The following is a 17,845-nucleotide window of genomic DNA, read 5'->3' on the forward strand; positions in this document are numbered from 1 at the left end:
GTATATCTTGTGCAGAAAGTAAGGTAATACTGAAGTTGACTTTCTGTTGATATCAAGGTAAGTAAAGTGACATCAATTTTTCCTTGCATTTTGCTGGGATATAAAACATGTAAAGATGTGGAAGAGTCTGAGTGTATTACTATTACAAGAAGAAAACCAAACAACAGACTTACCTTTTTTTTTTTTTTTTTTTTCCTACTATGCCTTAGCTGAATCTCTCCCTCTTTTCTGCTGTTGTTACTAGACAAGCAGGGAACACAGATTCTGTTTTGATGTTCATTTTCATTACTTGTGCCAGTATTGGCTGAGTAAATCAAATGAATCCCCTACTTCCAGACATGTAACTTACTTTAAAAAGGCCCATGTTTCATGGCAGGTTGCAGCAAGAAGAAATCACATATAAAATGTGTTGGAGAGCATAAACTTGTCATACAAAGCAATGGATAGGAAATTGGTGTTGTGAAAGAGTAGAACTAATATTAGCAAAATATATTTTTAAGAAAAAGCAGAAGGTGTCTTAAAATCTAGTTTGAAGCCAAAAGAATTTTATGTGGATGGCAGGACAGAATTAAGATAAGAATTAAAGGAGGTATAATTAGCTTAGGGAAAGAAATTATTCAATTAATGCTCAACAAATAAGGATGAGAGAATTGCTAATGTTGACAATATACATGTAAAGAGAGAGGCGTTTCAGTCCTGTTAACAAAATCTGTCAGACTGGATAGGTCGAACATCTATGTTGTCTGTCTGGTCCTTGCTTTGGCAGCGTGCATAGCTTTATAGTAAACCTGGCAGAACTTAGTATTTCACTGTAGTTACAAAACATTATAAACTGTTGGGTGTAAGAGAGCAGGTCCTTAGCTATTGAAAAGTGCCCCTGAAATCAGTGAACTGTGACAGTTGACACTAGGTGAGGCTCTGCCTCTCGGTATCTCTGTCATTGTGTGTAGAAGTGGTGGGTACAGGGCATAACAAAATTATAATATACATTTGACAAAATCTAATTTTAGGGTTTAAGTAATAAGATTTGAATCTAGGTAAAACACATTTGGTAACTCATACAGATTAGTGCTTTAATACAGAATACAGAATCGTCTAGGTTGGAAAAGACCTTGAAGATCATCCAGTCCAACCATTGACCTAACACTGATAGTTCCCAACTACACCAGATCCCTCAGCGCTATGTCGACCCTACTCTTAAACACCTCCAGGAATGGGGACTCCACCACCTCCCTGGGCAGCCCATTCCAATGCCCAACAACCCATTCTGTAAAGAAATGCTTCCTAATACCTAGTCTAAACCTTCCCTGGTGCAACTTGAGGCCATTCCCTCTTGTCCTGTTGCTTGTTACTTGGTTAAAGAGACTCATCCCCAGCTCTCTGCAACCTCCTTTCAGGTAGTTGTAGAGGGCGATGAGGTCTCCTCTCAGCCTCCTCTTCTCCAGACTAAACAACCCCAGTTCCCTCAGCCGTTCCTCGTACAACATGTGCTCCAGACCCTGCACCAGCTTCGTTGCCCTTCTCTGGACACACTTGAGTCATTCAATGTCCTTTTTGTAGTGAGGGGCCCAAAACTGAACACAGTCATCGAGGTGCAGCCTCACCAGTGCGGAGTACAGGGGTAAGATCCCTTCCCTGTCCCTGCTGGCCACGCTATTTCTGATGCAAGCCAGGATGCCATTGGCCTTCTTGGCCACCTGGGCACACTGCTGGCTCCTGTTCAGCCGGCTGTCAGTCAACTCCCCCAGGTCCCTCTCTGACTGGCAGCTCTCTAGCCACTCCTCCCCAAGCCTGTAGTGCTGCTGGGGGTTGTTGTGGCCCAAGTGCAGCACCTGGCATTTGGCCTTATTGAAACTCCTACAGTTGGCCTTAGCCCATCGCTCCAGCCTGTCCAGGTCTCTCTGCAGAGCCTCCCTACCCTCGAGCAGATCAACACTCCCACCCAACTTGATGTTGTCTGCAAACTTACTGAGGGTGCATTCGATCCCCTCATCTAGATCATCAATAAAGATGTTAAACATGAGTGGCCCCAAAACCAAGCCCTGGGGGACACCACTCGTGACCGGCCGCCAACTGGATTTCACTCCGTTCACCACCACTCTTTGGGCCCGGCCATCCAGCCAGTTTTTTACCCAGCGAAGCGTGTGCCCGTCCAAGCCGTGAGCAGCCAGTTTCGCCAGGAGAATGCTGTGGGAAACGGTGTCAAAGGCCTTACTAAAGTCAAGGTAAACAACATCCACAGCCTTTCCCTCATCCAGTAAGCGGGTCGCCCTGTTGTAGAAGGAGATCAGGTTTGTCAGGCAGGACCTGCCTTTCATAAACCCATGCTGACTAGGCCTGATCCCCTGGTTGTCCATTATATGACTTTTAATGGCATCTAAGATGACCTGATCCATGACGTTCCCTGGCACCGAGGTCAGACTGACAGATCTATAGTTTCCTGGATCATCCTTCCTGCCTTTCTTGGAGATGGGTGTCACATTTGCCACCCTCCAGTCCAATGGGACCTCCCCAGTTAGCCATGACTTCAGGTAAATCATGGACAGCAGCTTGGCGAGCACATCTGCCAACTCCCTCAGCACCCTTGGGTGTAACCCATCCGGTCCCACAGACTTGTGTGCATCCAAGTGGTGTAGTAGGTCTCTGACCACCTCCTCTTCAGCTGTGCTGACCTCAGTCTGCTTCCCCTCCCCATCTCCCAGCTCATGAGGCTGGGTGTCCAGGGAACAGCCAGTTCCACTGCTAAAGACTGAGGCAAAGTAGGTGTTGAGCACCTCAGCCTTTTCCTCATCCTTAGTTACCATGTTTCCCTCTGCATCCAGTAGGGGAGGGAGACTTTCTCTAATCCTCCTCTTGCTGTTAATGAATTTACAGAAACATTTTTTGTTATCCTTAACAGCTGCAGCCAAGTTGAACTCTAGCTGCGCTTTGGCTCTCCTAATGTTCTCCCTGCATAACTTCACTACATCTTTATAGTCTTCATGAGAGACCTGGCCCCTCTTCCAAAGGCGATAGGTTCTCCTTTTGTTCTTGAGATCCAGCCAAAGGTCCCTGTTTAGCCAGGCTGGTCTCCTTCCTCTCCTGCTTGTTTTTCGGCACATGGGAAGAGCCTGCTCCTGTGTCTTTAAGACCATGCTCTTGAAGTATGTCCAGCCTTCCTGGACTCCCATTTCCTTCAAGGCAGCCTCCCAAGGGATTTTGTTAATCAGTCTCTTGAACAGGTCAAAGTTAGCCCTCCGGAAGTCTAACGTGGCAGTTTTACTAACCCCTCTCTTTGTTTCTCGAAGGATCAAAAATTTATATTATATAATTTTAATAATATTTAATAGATGGAAAAAATATATTTTACCATTGACGTGTATTCTACAGTATTTTTCACTGAAGTTTCTCAAAGGAGTAGGACCCTTTTGTTACTTATAGGTCAAGATAAACTTTGTATTAAGAGCTTGAAACAAGAAGGAACAAGCATAGATAAATGACAGTATTTGATACATCACCTTGTCTTGGAGGATATTTTCAATTTTGCAACATTTTTGTAAATGCTGATGACAATAATCTGGTAGTTATTTTAAAAATTTTTATTGTTGTTTGGTTTCTTCAGGGTAGCCAAGGTGTGGGGTGGTATGCTTTTTGTTGTTGTTTGGGCTTGTTTTTTTTGTGTTGTGACAACAAATGCTTAGTGGGTGTGGACTACATCAGTCCTGTGAGATCTAACACCTGCTTATAAATTGTAAACCAATGTTGATAGAAAATTGTAAAGTCTCTTTAATAACATTGTTGCACCACTGGGTATTGATACTCTTGATTGTAGGTCCCCAGGAATCCTGACCTCCCAAATGCAGCTCAGGTGCAAAAAGAGGAACAAAAGAAGATAGATGAGTCTATGCCTCTGAATACTGAGGAAACTGAAGAGAAGGAAAAGCTTCTAACACAGGTGAATTAAAAACAGCTGAAGTATTTAATCATATATTTTTTACTAGTATGGAATATAAATACTACTAGTGATAAATACGCACAGGAAGGCTACACTGATTTTGCCTGGCTTTGCTTTGAGGAGCCTTTCCTGTCCTTGAACATGTTTGTCTTAGTAGCCTACTATTTCCTTGAATGTCTGCAATGTTTCTGAGGCAAGGACTTGTATAGTAGATACACTACCCAGCAATACATGCAGAAATGCAATCAGTGGGTTTCTTCTATATACTTCTACCTTGTATGGCTTTTTTGTATCAAAAAGGGTTTGAATCGGAGAGGACAAGCCTCTATCAACCTGTGCTATTTACACAGACGTATAAGACGTCACATCCATTAATTTTGTCACAGTTGGATTGTTAGTCATGTTGTTCTTATACTGGGACTGAATCCCTGTCAGTGGCTAGTTTCCTGACTTTTTGGACTGTTATCCTGCTGAGTAGGCTTATTAAAAGCTAATTGTTAAGGAGAAAGGTGTGTCTCAAAGCAACAGAATTTTTCTGATTCAGAAAATTTTCTGTAAAAGAATTGGGCATAGTATACCTTGAGAAGAAATTTGCAAGGTCACAATTTGACTATTAATTTCACCTGTTTATAGCAGAGGAAATATTTAAGCTGGTGCCAATATGCATGTCAATACAGCTGTTAATGATTAAAAAGAAATATTTGTATTGTGTATATTAGAGTTCTTGTAAAGATGCTAATTGTGGAGTGAGCTTATTCAGCTGGAGAACTGACAGAGTTCCTTGTAAATTTATTACTGTGATGAAAGAAACTCAATGCACTACGAATTGCTATTCAGGCATGTGATTTTCTTGTTTGTTTGTTCTTGATGTTTTCTCCTTTCCCTGTCTTCAAATCATTATGTCTCATTCTTGAATGATGTTTTTGTGCATTGTGTCTCACTTAACTTGTTCAGGTTTGGATTAATTTCTTCAGTACATGAGAAATTTCCTCTTTGATTATGCTATAGAGTTGCCATTTGATTGCATCTTTTTATACTAGAGATCGTTTCTTGATATACTTATGCTTTTCATCCAACTGTTTGACTGGTTCAAGGTTTGTGAATGTCTGAGGTAGGAGCTCTTGCTTTAGATACTTGTCCTACTCTAAGATCTTGTAATGACCCTTGCGTTGGTGCACTCTGTGACTTAAGTAAAATTATAGTAACCTGTCATTGAGCTTGTTTCTTTGGAGAAATGCTGTGTAAAAAGTTTAAAAAGAAGGAGGAGTAAAAAGCTCTTCCTAATGCATGTGGAGTTATGCACAAAAATAACTCTTTAGACTTTTAATGGATCAGTAATAAACCCTGGATAACACAAGTTTATGGAAATCCTGAAAGACCATTAACCACTGGAATTATGTGACGTTGCAGAGGCATTGCCAATTGGAACAAATGATACATATGTAAGACAAAACTTTGCAAAATGTGTCCCTTCTATCTAGTAATGCCTTCTTATATTTTTCTGCTTATAGGGTTTTACGAACTGGAATAAAAGAGATTTTAACCAGTTTATTAAAGCTAATGAGAAATATGGTCGTGATGATATAGACAATATTGCCCGTGAGGTGGAGGGCAAGTCACCTGAGGAGGTCATTGAGTATTCAGGTTTGTGATATTTTGAAACGTGTTTCTTAATCATGTGGTATCACCATTGGTTTTGCTACATGTTTTTTTAAAATTACAAGATGTAGAATTTGGATGCGTATAAGAATAGTTTTTTTAAAAAAGTACATGATGGTTCTTTTCAGAAGACTTAATTCTGTTAAAAAGGTTGATTTTTGCAACATATGAATATGCCTTCAGCTGCCTTTATCCCTCATTAGTCAAAATTTAGAATTTCACATAGTTAAACCACACTGACCACATGGTGTTCTGGAATCATGAAGTTGCCTTATAGTGGCAACATGATTCTTTATGCTGTGAGTGTATATGCTATTTTAGCTAATACACTGTGTCTTTGTCTTTCATATTTACACAATGCTTTTTAATTTGTACAGAATCCTTCCGCTTTCATCCTTGGATTTAATTTTACTAAATGCCTTCATAAAATTTAACTTTGCAGTGTTCTTCCTATAGCTTAAAAAGAAAGAGCTCCACAAGAGTTCCCTTCAAAGTGTTGAATTTATTTTGGGTTGGCTAAATGATGTCACTGGAGAGAGTAGTCTCTGACCTTAGAGATAGCTAGTGAAAACTGAAATATGAATGTTTCACTGCTAGACTAGCAGCTCTAACCTCGTTCACCACTGTTATAAAAAGCTCTCCTTAATTTTTTTTCAGTTTTGCATGACTGCAATTATGTTGAATGTAAACTTCATTACAGTTATTATAAACCTTTGCTTGTAGCCAACTTTCAAAGACTGAATAAAGGGTCTGTGCAAGTTTATTTCTTGGCTAGCATAGTGAAAGGGAGAGTATTAGGAAATCTTTTAAGATTTAATGGAACCACAAACTGCATTCCTTTTTTTGCTGGAGTGCCTCAACTGAGCAAAGTAGTAAGAGTAGAGGAAAAAATTTTATTTTACAAATTATGTTTTGCATTTTTAGCTGTTTTCTGGGAACGTTGTAATGAACTACAGGACATTGAGAGGATTATGGCTCAGATTGAACGAGGAGAGGCAAGAATTCAACGGAGGATCAGTATCAAGAAAGCCCTCGATGCTAAAGTAATCATTGCAGGTTTTTTGTTTTCTGCAGCTGACTTTTTCCAAATTCCTTCAGAAAAGGAATAGTTGGGGATGGAAGTTCTATCTTTTTATATACCATATATAGTATACCATGTATCAGTAATCTACTCTAACATGTAATAAATCCTGGCTGTAGTACTGTATGTTTAATAGTTCTTATTTTTGTTTTGCATTCAGATTGCAAGGTATAAAGCACCATTTCATCAGTTGCGTATTCAGTATGGAACAAACAAAGGGAAAAATTACACAGAAGAGGAAGACAGGTTTTTGATATGCATGTTACACAAGATGGGCTTTGACAAAGAAAACGTGTACGAGGAACTAAGGCAGTGTGTGCGCAATGCTCCTCAGTTCAGATTTGACTGGTTTATCAAATCTAGAACTGCAATGGTAGGTATCAGTTACATGGACTAAGTCATTATATGAAGTATCTTGTTCCTTTTTTTAAGCACATCACATAAAACTTGGATTTGTGCCAGAATACTGGAGTCTAGGAAACAGTTGCTGAAAGGATAACTTTGGTTTTTATTCTCATTTCTAGTTTTTAATAAAATAATCTTTTCCCTTAGTACAGCAAACAACATAATACAGCTGAAACAAACAGATTAGAAAACCTGTCAAGCTGAAGTCCCATGTTACCCAAAGGGATTAATGCAGAGGTAGACTATCCTTACAAATATCCTTGTTAATTTTATTGCAAACTAAAAGTTTTACCAAACAATGTCTCTTAAAATGTGACCACTTTTCAGAATTGTTGGACAACGTTAAAGGCTGAAAACATCTGAATTTTATACTGGGAGAAAATAACAGCTTTTCTAATATTGGTACTTAATTTCTAAAAGTGTGAGGAGATTTAGTGATTCATTTAAGAATTAATCATTGAAGGAATTGGTTTAAAATGCACTTTGTAGTTGTGAGTAAGGATTATCACATGCAAGTGCTTAAGGTTTTTTTTTAGTTATGCTTTTCTGAAGATTTTTGTTCATACTTAGAGAATATAATACGAGTTTGATAGCATGTAGACCAGTAGTCTGAATTTTAGCTGTATTTTTTTCCTTTCTCTGTCTGAAAAGCAGAGCCATTCTTTTTTAATTTAGCCGTTAAGGGGGAAGTGATAACAGAAGCTTTGGTGGTTGCAAATAATAAGCTATGTAGATACTAACCTCAAAATATGGGACTTTTTTAATGGTAAAAAGCTGTTAGCTCTGCCCTGGAATTTTTGCTTACATCTCCCCTGATTTATTTTTTTATGAGTAAAATTTGTATGTCTGTGTACCTTATGTGAGAAACACACATGTGTGTTTTCATGTGAAGGCATTTTATGTGGTAAAAATATACTTCCCAATTTTTTTTATAATAACAGAAATAACTTCATCTTACTTGCGATGAGTGGGAGCTGGAACATTTTTTTTTGTCTGCTTGAATAAAAACCCGTATTGGTGATAGCTGATACAAAAGAGTGGAGCACACTGTCCCTTATACAGCTGTCATAGATTCTCCCCATTGTCTTGTAAGCAAATTTCTAATTAAATGCTATGCTGCAATCATGGAACTTGTTATTTTGTGTACAAATCTGGATTTTTTTAGTAGTTTAGTGTAGTTGCAGAAACAGTGTGCATTATTGTTTACTCTCTTAATTTCCTGGCCTCAGGATTTGTTTATAAAATGTTCTTTCAGAGTTCTGGGTACTCTACCTAAGAATAAATAAAACATAAGAGAAAATATTTAAAAAGTGTATTTGAACAGGTGGGAATATTTGCTTTTCCCAGTGCTCCTTATGCAATACAATTTCTACTTGATATTTCAGCAATTAAAGTGTTTCTGGGTAGTTTAATATTTAGCCCTTAATTAAAAAGAATTACAAGCCTTGCTAAAATGTCTGTTTGAAGAAATACTGGATTTTAAAATTATGTCCAAAAAGAGAGAAACCTCCAATACTTAGTCTGTTATGAAGTTCCTTTTAAGTTGTCTAGGGAGGAATCCATTTAAGTAAATCATAGAAATGGGTACTAGAAATTAAAAGTGTAGCTCAGCATTTAATACTAGTTGACACATAGTTAAGTCAGGGGTAGAGTTAAATACTCACTTTAAATCTTGCAGATCCTTATGTTCAGTATAATTTTCTTTCTAAAGGGGATAGGAATCATTTGCTAAAGTGTAGAAATACATTCTGTGGTGTCTAATGCTGAAATTGAGGCACTGGGAATATAGTGAATCTTTTGGCTTACGTTTTCTCTTAAAATTCTATCCATTAATATTTTTAGTTTTTCTGCTATTGCACAGTTCAAAAAGAATAGTGTGAAAATACAAAGCTGAAGTATTCTTTCACTTTCAACGTGCGTTTAATTTTCTTAAATGTTTTAAATTGTCATGATATGTATGGTTTAGTAGTTTATAACTGCCAATTGCTGATACATTTTATTTATTCAAATATCCAGACATTTGTGGAAGTATTAATTCCTGTGGGTCCACTTTGCACTTACGAAGAAATGTGCCGGAAAGTCACGTGATAGCAAGAATAAGGAACCAAATATAAACACAAATCTTTATAAAGGGGTAAATAGTAAATTCAGTGAAAATGGATAAAATTTCTTACAATACTGAAATTCACATGTGATCTCAAAATTACCCTTTATTATATTCAAACTGATACGAAACAAGATAAAAAGGGCAGCATAATTCTGAAAAGGACTTGCCAGGCTTTCTGAGAAAACTACTAACCACTAGATGTCTCTTGAATTCCATATAAATAGCTAATTTATCTTCCATCTTCTTGTTTCTGTTTTTTCTCCTTATGAAGATTTCTCTTGGAAAACAAAAATTCTGCTTCATTTATTTATTCCAAAACCAGATGGTTTACCCGAAATGTAAGTTTTCAAAGAGACTGAGGGTGCCTAAAATTGTAATTATTTTTTAACTGGGCACAGAGGCTTAAATTTTTAAGTTGAGTTGTTATTGTTGTTTTATTTCTGTCCATGCAGGAAGAATGCAAAATATCATGGCAGTAGTGAATCATGTATCTGTTTTCTGAAGTCATAAATTATGCATATTCTCTTTTACCTTTCTGCAAACTCTACCCAGTATAAGACAAATGACTCCTATGTAAATACAGGAATATACAGGCCTGTTGACAGAGCTTAGGACTACTTTCACTCCTAGGTCAGAATCTCTGCCTTCAGTCATGCAGAAGGTGATGGTTCACTGCTCCCATCTTATTTATTGCAATGAAGGGGTGAGCAAAGTACATCTTATCTCTTTCCACCCTAAAGAGAAAAGTATCAGGGCCACACTGAATAAAATCTTATCTCTAAAGGTCGAAGGCATTTTAAACTCTTGAGTGTATTTTTATACTAATAAAATGGAATGGATCAGTCCATATTGAAATTTCAGTAGCTCGGTGCAGGATTTATGCAGATTCTTTCTGATGGTAGGTATAGAAGAAACCTGTGTGCACGTCACATCTTACCATGAACTGTTTCTGTGATTCTCCAGAGAAAATTGGTTTTGAGTCCCTCTTCTGTCCACAACGTGGTGTTCTGGAGTAGTAGTCCATCTGGAAAGTCTAACCATGAACCTGTACACTTCAGTAAATGTATGTGTTTATGCAAGCATTTTTCTCTAGGAAAGAGGAGGATTTTTCTTAGTGCCTTAGGCAAATGGATCAAGGTTATTTCTCAGTCCTTTCTGATTGCTTGTCTTGAATTTAACACAAACCAGTTTCTCATATGCTAGAAAAGATCTGGCTCATAGTTATTACAGAGCGGCGTGTCATCAGTCTTTACCTACAGCTCCTAAGTCTTTGAGTGCACTGTGCATAAATTTAAATGCTTCTGACATATTGACAATCATCTTTCTGTCTTCTATTTTTTATCATCTCTATTCATCTATAGAGTGTAGGTTTTGGGACAGAGGTGCTCTTTTGTTCTGTGTTTGGGGATGCAGTGTATGTTGGGATGGCTTGCACTCAAGTTTTCTCAGACTTGATGCCTTTTTGTCTGAAAACTATTGCGTGGGCAGAATTTGAATGGTTTTACTAGTTGAAGCAAGTGTGTTTTACCTTCAGCAGGACCGTCACGTTCCAGGACACAAGCGTGGTGCCCTAATTTATGGTTGAACCTGTACTGGGGCGTGTGGGGTTACTTTTACATGGATGCGATAGAAATTAGTCATTATAATTCTCTGCAAAACTGCATGCATGAGACTGTAATGTTTCCAGTATGGAATTGTAAAGAAAAATGTCCTGAAGAATTTTTTTTTGTTGTGGTGAAACAAAATTCATGTGGTAGCAGAGTTCTCTGTGTCCGTTCTGAATTACATGGCTTTCACCCAAGGCTGTGGAGCACCCTTCCACATCTGTGGAAACTATGGAATTTAAGGAACGTGGTTAAGCTTTAGGGTATTAATGTCTCAAAGATGAGTCATATGTTGACTGTTTCAGAACATTCAGGATCAAGAAGGCGTTTGGGCTGCATTGTTTGCCGTCACGTAACGTGATACCAGAGACTATACAGGTTACAGATGCTGAGAAAATAGAGACTAATTCCTAGGCAAAAAGGTCACCTGTTCACTTCATTGCAAATAGACAGGTTGTGAGTTAAGATTTATGCTACTCGATAATTCTAGGATAGCTTGTGGTTCATTGAATTTAATAGAGATAAGACATATTTTTCTGGCTTTTCCCCCTCAGAAGAAAGCTTCCTGCTTTGAGTTGGAAAGAAAAGCCCATGGAATCACTGTTCTCAGTGTACATAGAACATACTGAATAATTATAATAAAAACAAGTATTATTATGTATTTGATAACATCTTTGTTTTTTGAGATGGGGTACAAGAAACTGTCTAAATCAACTGAGTTCTGTTAATCAAGCCAACTGTTACTAACTGCAATGCAGATACTTTTAGGGTTGTACTGGAAATATTTTTTTAAGGTATCAATGACTTTATGGCATTTAATCTTGATCACTTTCAGGTGGCTTGGAAGTCTTGATGCTAAAAGCATTTAGGGCCTGCTACCTTTTTGATGCTGTTTGACTAAAAATACAACAGTGAGTTCATGATTTAAGACTGGATAGATTTTTGTTAGTTTGGAGCTCGACAGTGTCTTACCACAAAAAACTAGTCTGTGTGCCACAGAAAAGTATTGCTTAAGATAGCTTTGATTTCTTTTCTCTCTGCTTTAAACATATACTTGAAAAACTCTTTTCCTGAAATCTGCCATAGTATGCTGGCAGGCTATAATTTGCTTGATCTATAACAAGGTGAAACATCAGATCAGTCTTTTGGGGGGTCAGTTTGGAAGATACAGATGATCTTGAAAACTCCATGTCAGGAAGTTGAATATTTTGGTATGCATCTCTCTGTTTATAAAGAAGGTTACACTAAGGTAAAGACAGATGAACAATAACCGAGCTAATTGTATTAGTACATGCATATTGAACACTTTTTGAAAGCTTAAGTATTTTGGAATTCAAGAATTCTGAACATATTTATGTAAATGAGAGAATTTGTATAATTAGAGAATTTGTTTTCTGTTTTCTTAGGAGTTTCAGAGACGCTGCAATACTCTCATATCATTAATAGAAAAAGAAAATATGGAAATTGAGGAAAAAGAACGAGCTGAAAAGAAGAAAAGAGGAGCAAAAGTTACAGCAGTATGTTTAGCAGCACTTACTTCTAGTGGGGCAGAATTCAATTCTATTTTCTTAGTAAATGAAAAAGATAATTGTAGCCACTGATTGTTTTAGTATAAACCATTAGTTGAGAGATTAAACTGAAATATTTGTCAATTCACAGCTCTCTTAGATTTTACGTAGGTATTCCCAATTCATAGTATTTTGGGGCTTTTTGTTTTTTTTGAGAAGAGTCTTTTGTTTAAGTAGCAGAGGAAGACTCTGTTTAAGAAAGTGTAGCACTGCCCTCTTTTTACCTACATATTTACATCATATGTTTGCTTTAATTTATTCCTCTCCTACATGGTAGTTTCTGAAAGAAGAAATGATAAGTAGTGCTGCTTTTATTTTGAAGAGTTGTCATCTTTAGAACAGAATGGTGTATAAGTTAAGGTCCTGATCTTTTAATCCAATTCATGGTATGTGTGGTACCTGTACCATTGAGACCATATAACGATTTTAAAAAGATAAAAAGGGTAGCAGAATTAAGTGTTTAAATCTGGGATTTTTGTTTGCCCTTCCATTTTATCCTACAAAGCCGCATTGAAATATATAATACATTAGGGCCACTTCTTTTTGAATAGTCATGTACTTAAATATTTATTTTTTTTGTGTAATGCCACCATTTTGTTGAATTTATAAAATAATTTTTTTCCCCTTTTTAGTCACAGAAGAGAAAAGCAGATTTGGCTGCTGAGAACTCTGGAAAAAAAGATGCTAAGAAAGTGAAGTCGTGAACCTGAAAACTGAATTCTAAATGTAAAACTGCCACTTTCTTCTCTCCATCTACAAGTATTAATTGCCAACTCGTTTGTATTCATGGTACTCTCCCCCAAATCCCATGGTTTAATTTGGCAAATTTTGTATACTTTAGAATGCCTTTCTTTACCTAGAATGTGTAGCTTTATATCTTATGCATTCCAGTATTTTTGTGTACTGTATTTTGTGAGTTTCATGTCTTCGGCAAAATTCACTCAGTCCTTGTTTTTCTGAAGCTTGTGCTGAGGTTTTAGCTTTTATATGTTTTATATGCTGCTGCTTTGAAAGAAAACCTAGATTCTATAGCTGTATTATTGTTGTTTCATATTTTAAATTTATATGGCTGTTGGAAAATAAACTGACTTCATTATTTGAAGAGAAATATACTTCACCTTTGTTTTCCCTACCCTCTCTTTCTTTTTTGCATAGTTACATTTAGAGTGAATGTTAAGGTTTGTATTATTGTGCCTTCATCATTGATCAGATTTTTTTTTTCAGAGGAGTGCTTAGGATCAGGAGCATGACAGAACAAAAAAATCTAATTAGACTGACATCCTTGTTTGCTGTCAGCATTAAATTGACATTTTTCTCTGACTTGGTTGGAAGGAAAGCCAGCAAATACTTTTTTTTTTTTCCTTCTTTATCGCTGATTTCTGCTGGGCTTTGTACCTGCTTAAACACAGGGTGAGGTGTTTTTCAGAATGACCTCTAGATGAAAACATTTCTCTGCCTAATAAACTGAAGTAGTCAACTAACAGTTTCTTTTTTAAGTAACAAACAAAGTAATTCATCTTCTGGTTGGTAGGCTGCTCAGCAATGCTGCCTTGTGCTAAAAGATCTTTGTTGCTCTAATTATCTCTGCTAACTTTATGCTTTTACCTTTGATTCAACATGTCAGTCAGAAGCAATGGGGATACATTATGGAGTGCTCCTTTGTAGTATTTCTATTTTAATGAAGGGATGAAAGTGTTGGATGTATGATTTTTTTGACTTTGCAAGAATGGCCTTTTTTAAGCAGGTTCATAGTTTCTGCTCACCTTGGAGTCTCTGCCTTTCCCAGATCAGTAGAACAGTGACTATGACATCTAATGTTTTGCTTTAATCTTCTGTCTCTGATCTGGTGTTTAGTATGGACCTTGCTACAGTGAGACATGCCCTCATAATGTCAAGTCTAGATTAATGCAGTGTGCTTTACATGGTACTTCCCTTAAAAACTATGTGTAAATTTCTTCTAGTGCAGTTTGCTTCCTTCTGTGGTTTGAGGTGTTTTGAGATGAAAAAAACCTCTTTAAACTCTTTGTATTTCATGCTTTGCATTGGGTACCTTCTTCTGTATTTGTAAAATTCAGGACTTTATAAAGTTCTTGAGTCTTAAGACAGAGTTCTGCCCATATTCTTTTATGTCATTTAAAATATATTGTAATGTCTGAAGTTTTCTGAGATTAATCTCTGTAAGCCTGATGAGTAATTTCCAGCCTTTATTGATAGCCTGTGCTTAAGGTTTGGGGCAAAATGGCTGTAATGACTTGGTGGAGCATTTTGAAAGATTAGTAATTTGATTTTGTATTTTGGAATGGAGCTTTTGTTTGGGGACCAAGTTATTAATTATTTCACTGGGATTTTATTTGTAAGACTTGTGTAAAAAAGGGTATTCATCCGTTGAGAGTCATCTGATGAATTGAGAGCTACATACAATAATGATAGGGCACAACTTTCAAACAGAAGGTTAGTGATGGGTGTCAGTGCATGCTTTTAAATGAGTATGCAACCCAGATGGGATAGGTTTGCTCAGAGAAGGATGTCTTTTCAAATAATATTTTTGGTATTAGAGTAGTTGACATCCTGCTTTATCCTTGGGAGAAGGACATCCCATGTAATTATGGGCTGGAAAAAGGCCGTGCAGCTACATACATATATAATCACAAATCCCTGAAGCATTGCTATTAATAGAGAGAGGAAGATGCCTTATTTACATTTGCTTTTTGGCTCCAGTGTCACTCAGTAAGTTTATGGCCTGAAATTCTTAAAACAAGTAAAAGGAGGAAGGAAATAAAGGTTGGAAGAGCCAGTTGAATTGTTACTGAATTACATGCCTAGGTCTAGACCTTATTCCATTGCTCCTATTTAGCATCAGGTAAATATTTTAATGTTTTAAGTCTTGAAATAAGTGTATTCTGGTTTTGTTTATTGTAGATTAGCTTTGTTTGACTTGCATGTTTTTGTGTATCCAGTTTCTCTGTGTTGCAAAGTGTATGAAAGTCTTAAAATGGTAATATCTCAACTTCTTTTATGCAGATTTCTTGGTTTGAGTTACCACTTGAGTTAATGTTCACTTTTCTCCTCCTTCAATAACATGATATACTAGCTATATAGCAAAAGATCATGCAATTGTTCTTCCAGATATTATCCTCTTGATCAGACAGCTTCTCTGAAGAATGATAGATGCTCCCAGGAGCTACCTGTTATCTCTTACAGTCTGTAGTTCCTAGTTAAACTGAATGTGCTGTTGAACAACAGTCCTTGAGAGCACTTGTGTACTATGTACTAGTTCCTCAGCTTATTGAGTCTTCCCATCCATCATGTCCCACAGCGATAACTAAAGAAAATTGCTAACAGCTGCTGGTCAGGATTAAAGCAAAATGGATCTTTCTTTTCCTTTTTCGTTCTTCTAGTTGCAGATATACACACAGTGTGTGCCTAGCAGTATCTAAATGATATGCCACTGTGACTCAAAATTAGATGGACTGAAATAAAGGAATCTTCCTTCTTTTAACTATTTTCTTAGGCAAGGAATACTGTTTGTAAGACACTTCTAAGCACTGAATGTGATGTGATACAAAACTTCTGAGATGTCTGGGCCTTTAGGCAATTTCATTGCAAATTACATGATATAAAATTTTGAAAATAATTTATTGTTTCCTTTTGAGTAGACAACTAAAATTTGATTGTGTTAGCATTAGGCTCGAAGAAAGAAAAACTAGTCATCTAGCACCTTTCACGCATCAGGCAGTGCATGTAACATCCTGGGAGAGGTCACAACAGTTGTGTTGTTTTTCTTTTCATATATTCATCACTTTCAAACTATCAGTCCTTTTATTTTTGAGTTATGTTAGTGATGACAACAAAAAAAGTCACACAGCTGACCATCTTCATTATATTTAATTTCAATTTATTATAATGACATAGAGAAGGAATGAGGCTTTCTCCCTGCTGGTAATATTAGACCTTCTTTAGATACTCTTTGCACAAGTTAGCATTACCTTACTAAAATATTAAGTAAGCATTTTTTTTCTTGTAGATTAGCATTGCTTGTTTGATTTAATGCTAATGCTGATTATGGTTTAAAAGAAAAAAATCCACCTTTCACTCTTTGAGATTATAAGCAAGGGGTTCAGTATATGGAAATTAATCAGAAACTTCCTAAACGCCTGCAGTTCTGCTGTGCACTGCTAGGATACAGGTGTTCTCTGTGCATGCCTCTTCCCCAGGTTCAGTGGAGGGATTAAGTACTTCCAGTGATCACAAATTAATGCCAAAGTTAAAAAATATGGGTCTTACAGGTTGAAAAAGCATATGGAATCCTGCAGTCAACAGCAGTTTACGTGAATGTAAAATAACATGGTTGGTGCGGACATTGGCACTTGTGATGTTGGAAGGGATTGTTCTGATCTGGTTGAGACAGCTTGACAGTTGTTAGATTTTACTTAAGTTTACTTAAGTTTATCTAGTCCATGTACTTCGCTTCAAGCATGTATGTAAATGCTTTGATGGGTCACAGTTACAATGTTTGATACGTTCTTTTTCTGAAAGCATTAAAGTTGAACTTGGTTTGCATAATTTGAAATGTAATGTACTCTTTAATTGCATTTGCATGATATCCATCATTTCATAAGAGCCTTAATAGGAGTAATATTTGCTGCCTCAAAGGTATGTCTACATTGTGTTGTTGAAAGATAACTTCTGAGCTTTTTCAAATAGAGATTTGTTTCTTAAGTTGTACATATATGAAAATAAAAAAATAATACGAACCTGTTGTCTTCTGGTAATTATACTTCTGGTGCAGGTGGGCCCATGCATTTGGGAAAAATAGTTTGATTCATTTCTGTTGCTCCTGTACCTCTCAAATTTCAGGCTGTGGTAGCTGAATGTAAGGGGTGTGTGTGTGGCTGTTCCACATGTGCTTTCAAACTTTCTAATTTTCTGTAATCTGAAACAAAATAGTAGTAGTGCCTGTATTTTTGTGACAGCCTTGCCTGTGTTGTCTCTAGTACTGTATGATATAATGCGTGTGGATCCTGTATTACAGAATCACAGAATCATCTAGGTTGGAAAAGACCTTGAAGATCATCCAGTCCAACTGTTAAAATTGACAGTTCCCAACTACACCAGATCCCTCAGCGCTATGTCGACCCTACTCTTAAACACCTCCAGGGATGGGGACTCCACCACCTCCCTGGGCAGCCCATTCCAACACCTAACAACCCGTTCTGTAAAGAAATGCTTCCTAATATCCAGTCTGAACCTTCCCTGGCGCAACTTGAGGCCATTCCCTCTTGTCCTGTTGCTTGTTACTTGATTAAAGAGACTCATCCCCAGCTCTCTGCAACCTCCTTTCAGGTAGTTGTAGAGGGCGATGAGGTCTCCCCTCAGCCTCCTCTTCTCCAGACTAAACAACCCCAGTTCCCTCAGCCGTTCCTCGTACAACATGTGCTCCAGACCCTGCACCAGCTTCGTTGCCCTTCTCTGGACACACTTGAGTCA

At 37.2% G+C, this 17,845-nt stretch overlaps 1 protein-coding gene across 9 annotated transcripts in view; it reads left to right on the top strand.

Annotated features, from left to right (window-relative positions):
* Positions 1 to 17,112, top strand: part of SMARCA1 (SNF2 related chromatin remodeling ATPase 1) — a 44,501-nt gene extending 27,389 nt beyond the window's left edge. For 4 of the 9 annotated variants that reach the window (XM_074883034.1, XM_074883041.1, XM_074883035.1 and 1 more), the window contains 6 exons: positions 3,812 to 3,934; positions 5,446 to 5,578; positions 6,518 to 6,636; positions 6,835 to 7,047; positions 12,197 to 12,307; positions 12,991 to 17,112. In XM_074883034.1, coding sequence (XP_074739135.1) covers positions 3,812 to 3,934; positions 5,446 to 5,578; positions 6,518 to 6,636; positions 6,835 to 7,047; positions 12,197 to 12,307; positions 12,991 to 13,062 — 771 coding nt within the window. In that variant the 3' untranslated portion in view covers positions 13,063 to 17,112. Of the gene's footprint in view, positions 1 to 3,811; positions 3,935 to 5,445; positions 5,579 to 6,517; positions 6,637 to 6,834; positions 7,048 to 7,226; positions 7,317 to 8,020; positions 8,256 to 9,457; positions 9,525 to 10,149; positions 10,167 to 12,196; positions 12,308 to 12,990 lie in introns of those variants that run through there. The other 5 variants (XM_074883038.1, XM_074883036.1, XM_074883037.1 and 2 more) reach the window with 5 other exon arrangements.
* Positions 17,113 to 17,845: the final 733 nt, after the last annotated feature.

This window comes from Strix uralensis, chromosome 13 (assembly GCF_047716275.1).
Source record: "Strix uralensis isolate ZFMK-TIS-50842 chromosome 13, bStrUra1, whole genome shotgun sequence".
In the NCBI taxonomy this organism is placed as follows: Eukaryota; Metazoa; Chordata; class Aves; order Strigiformes; family Strigidae; genus Strix; species Strix uralensis.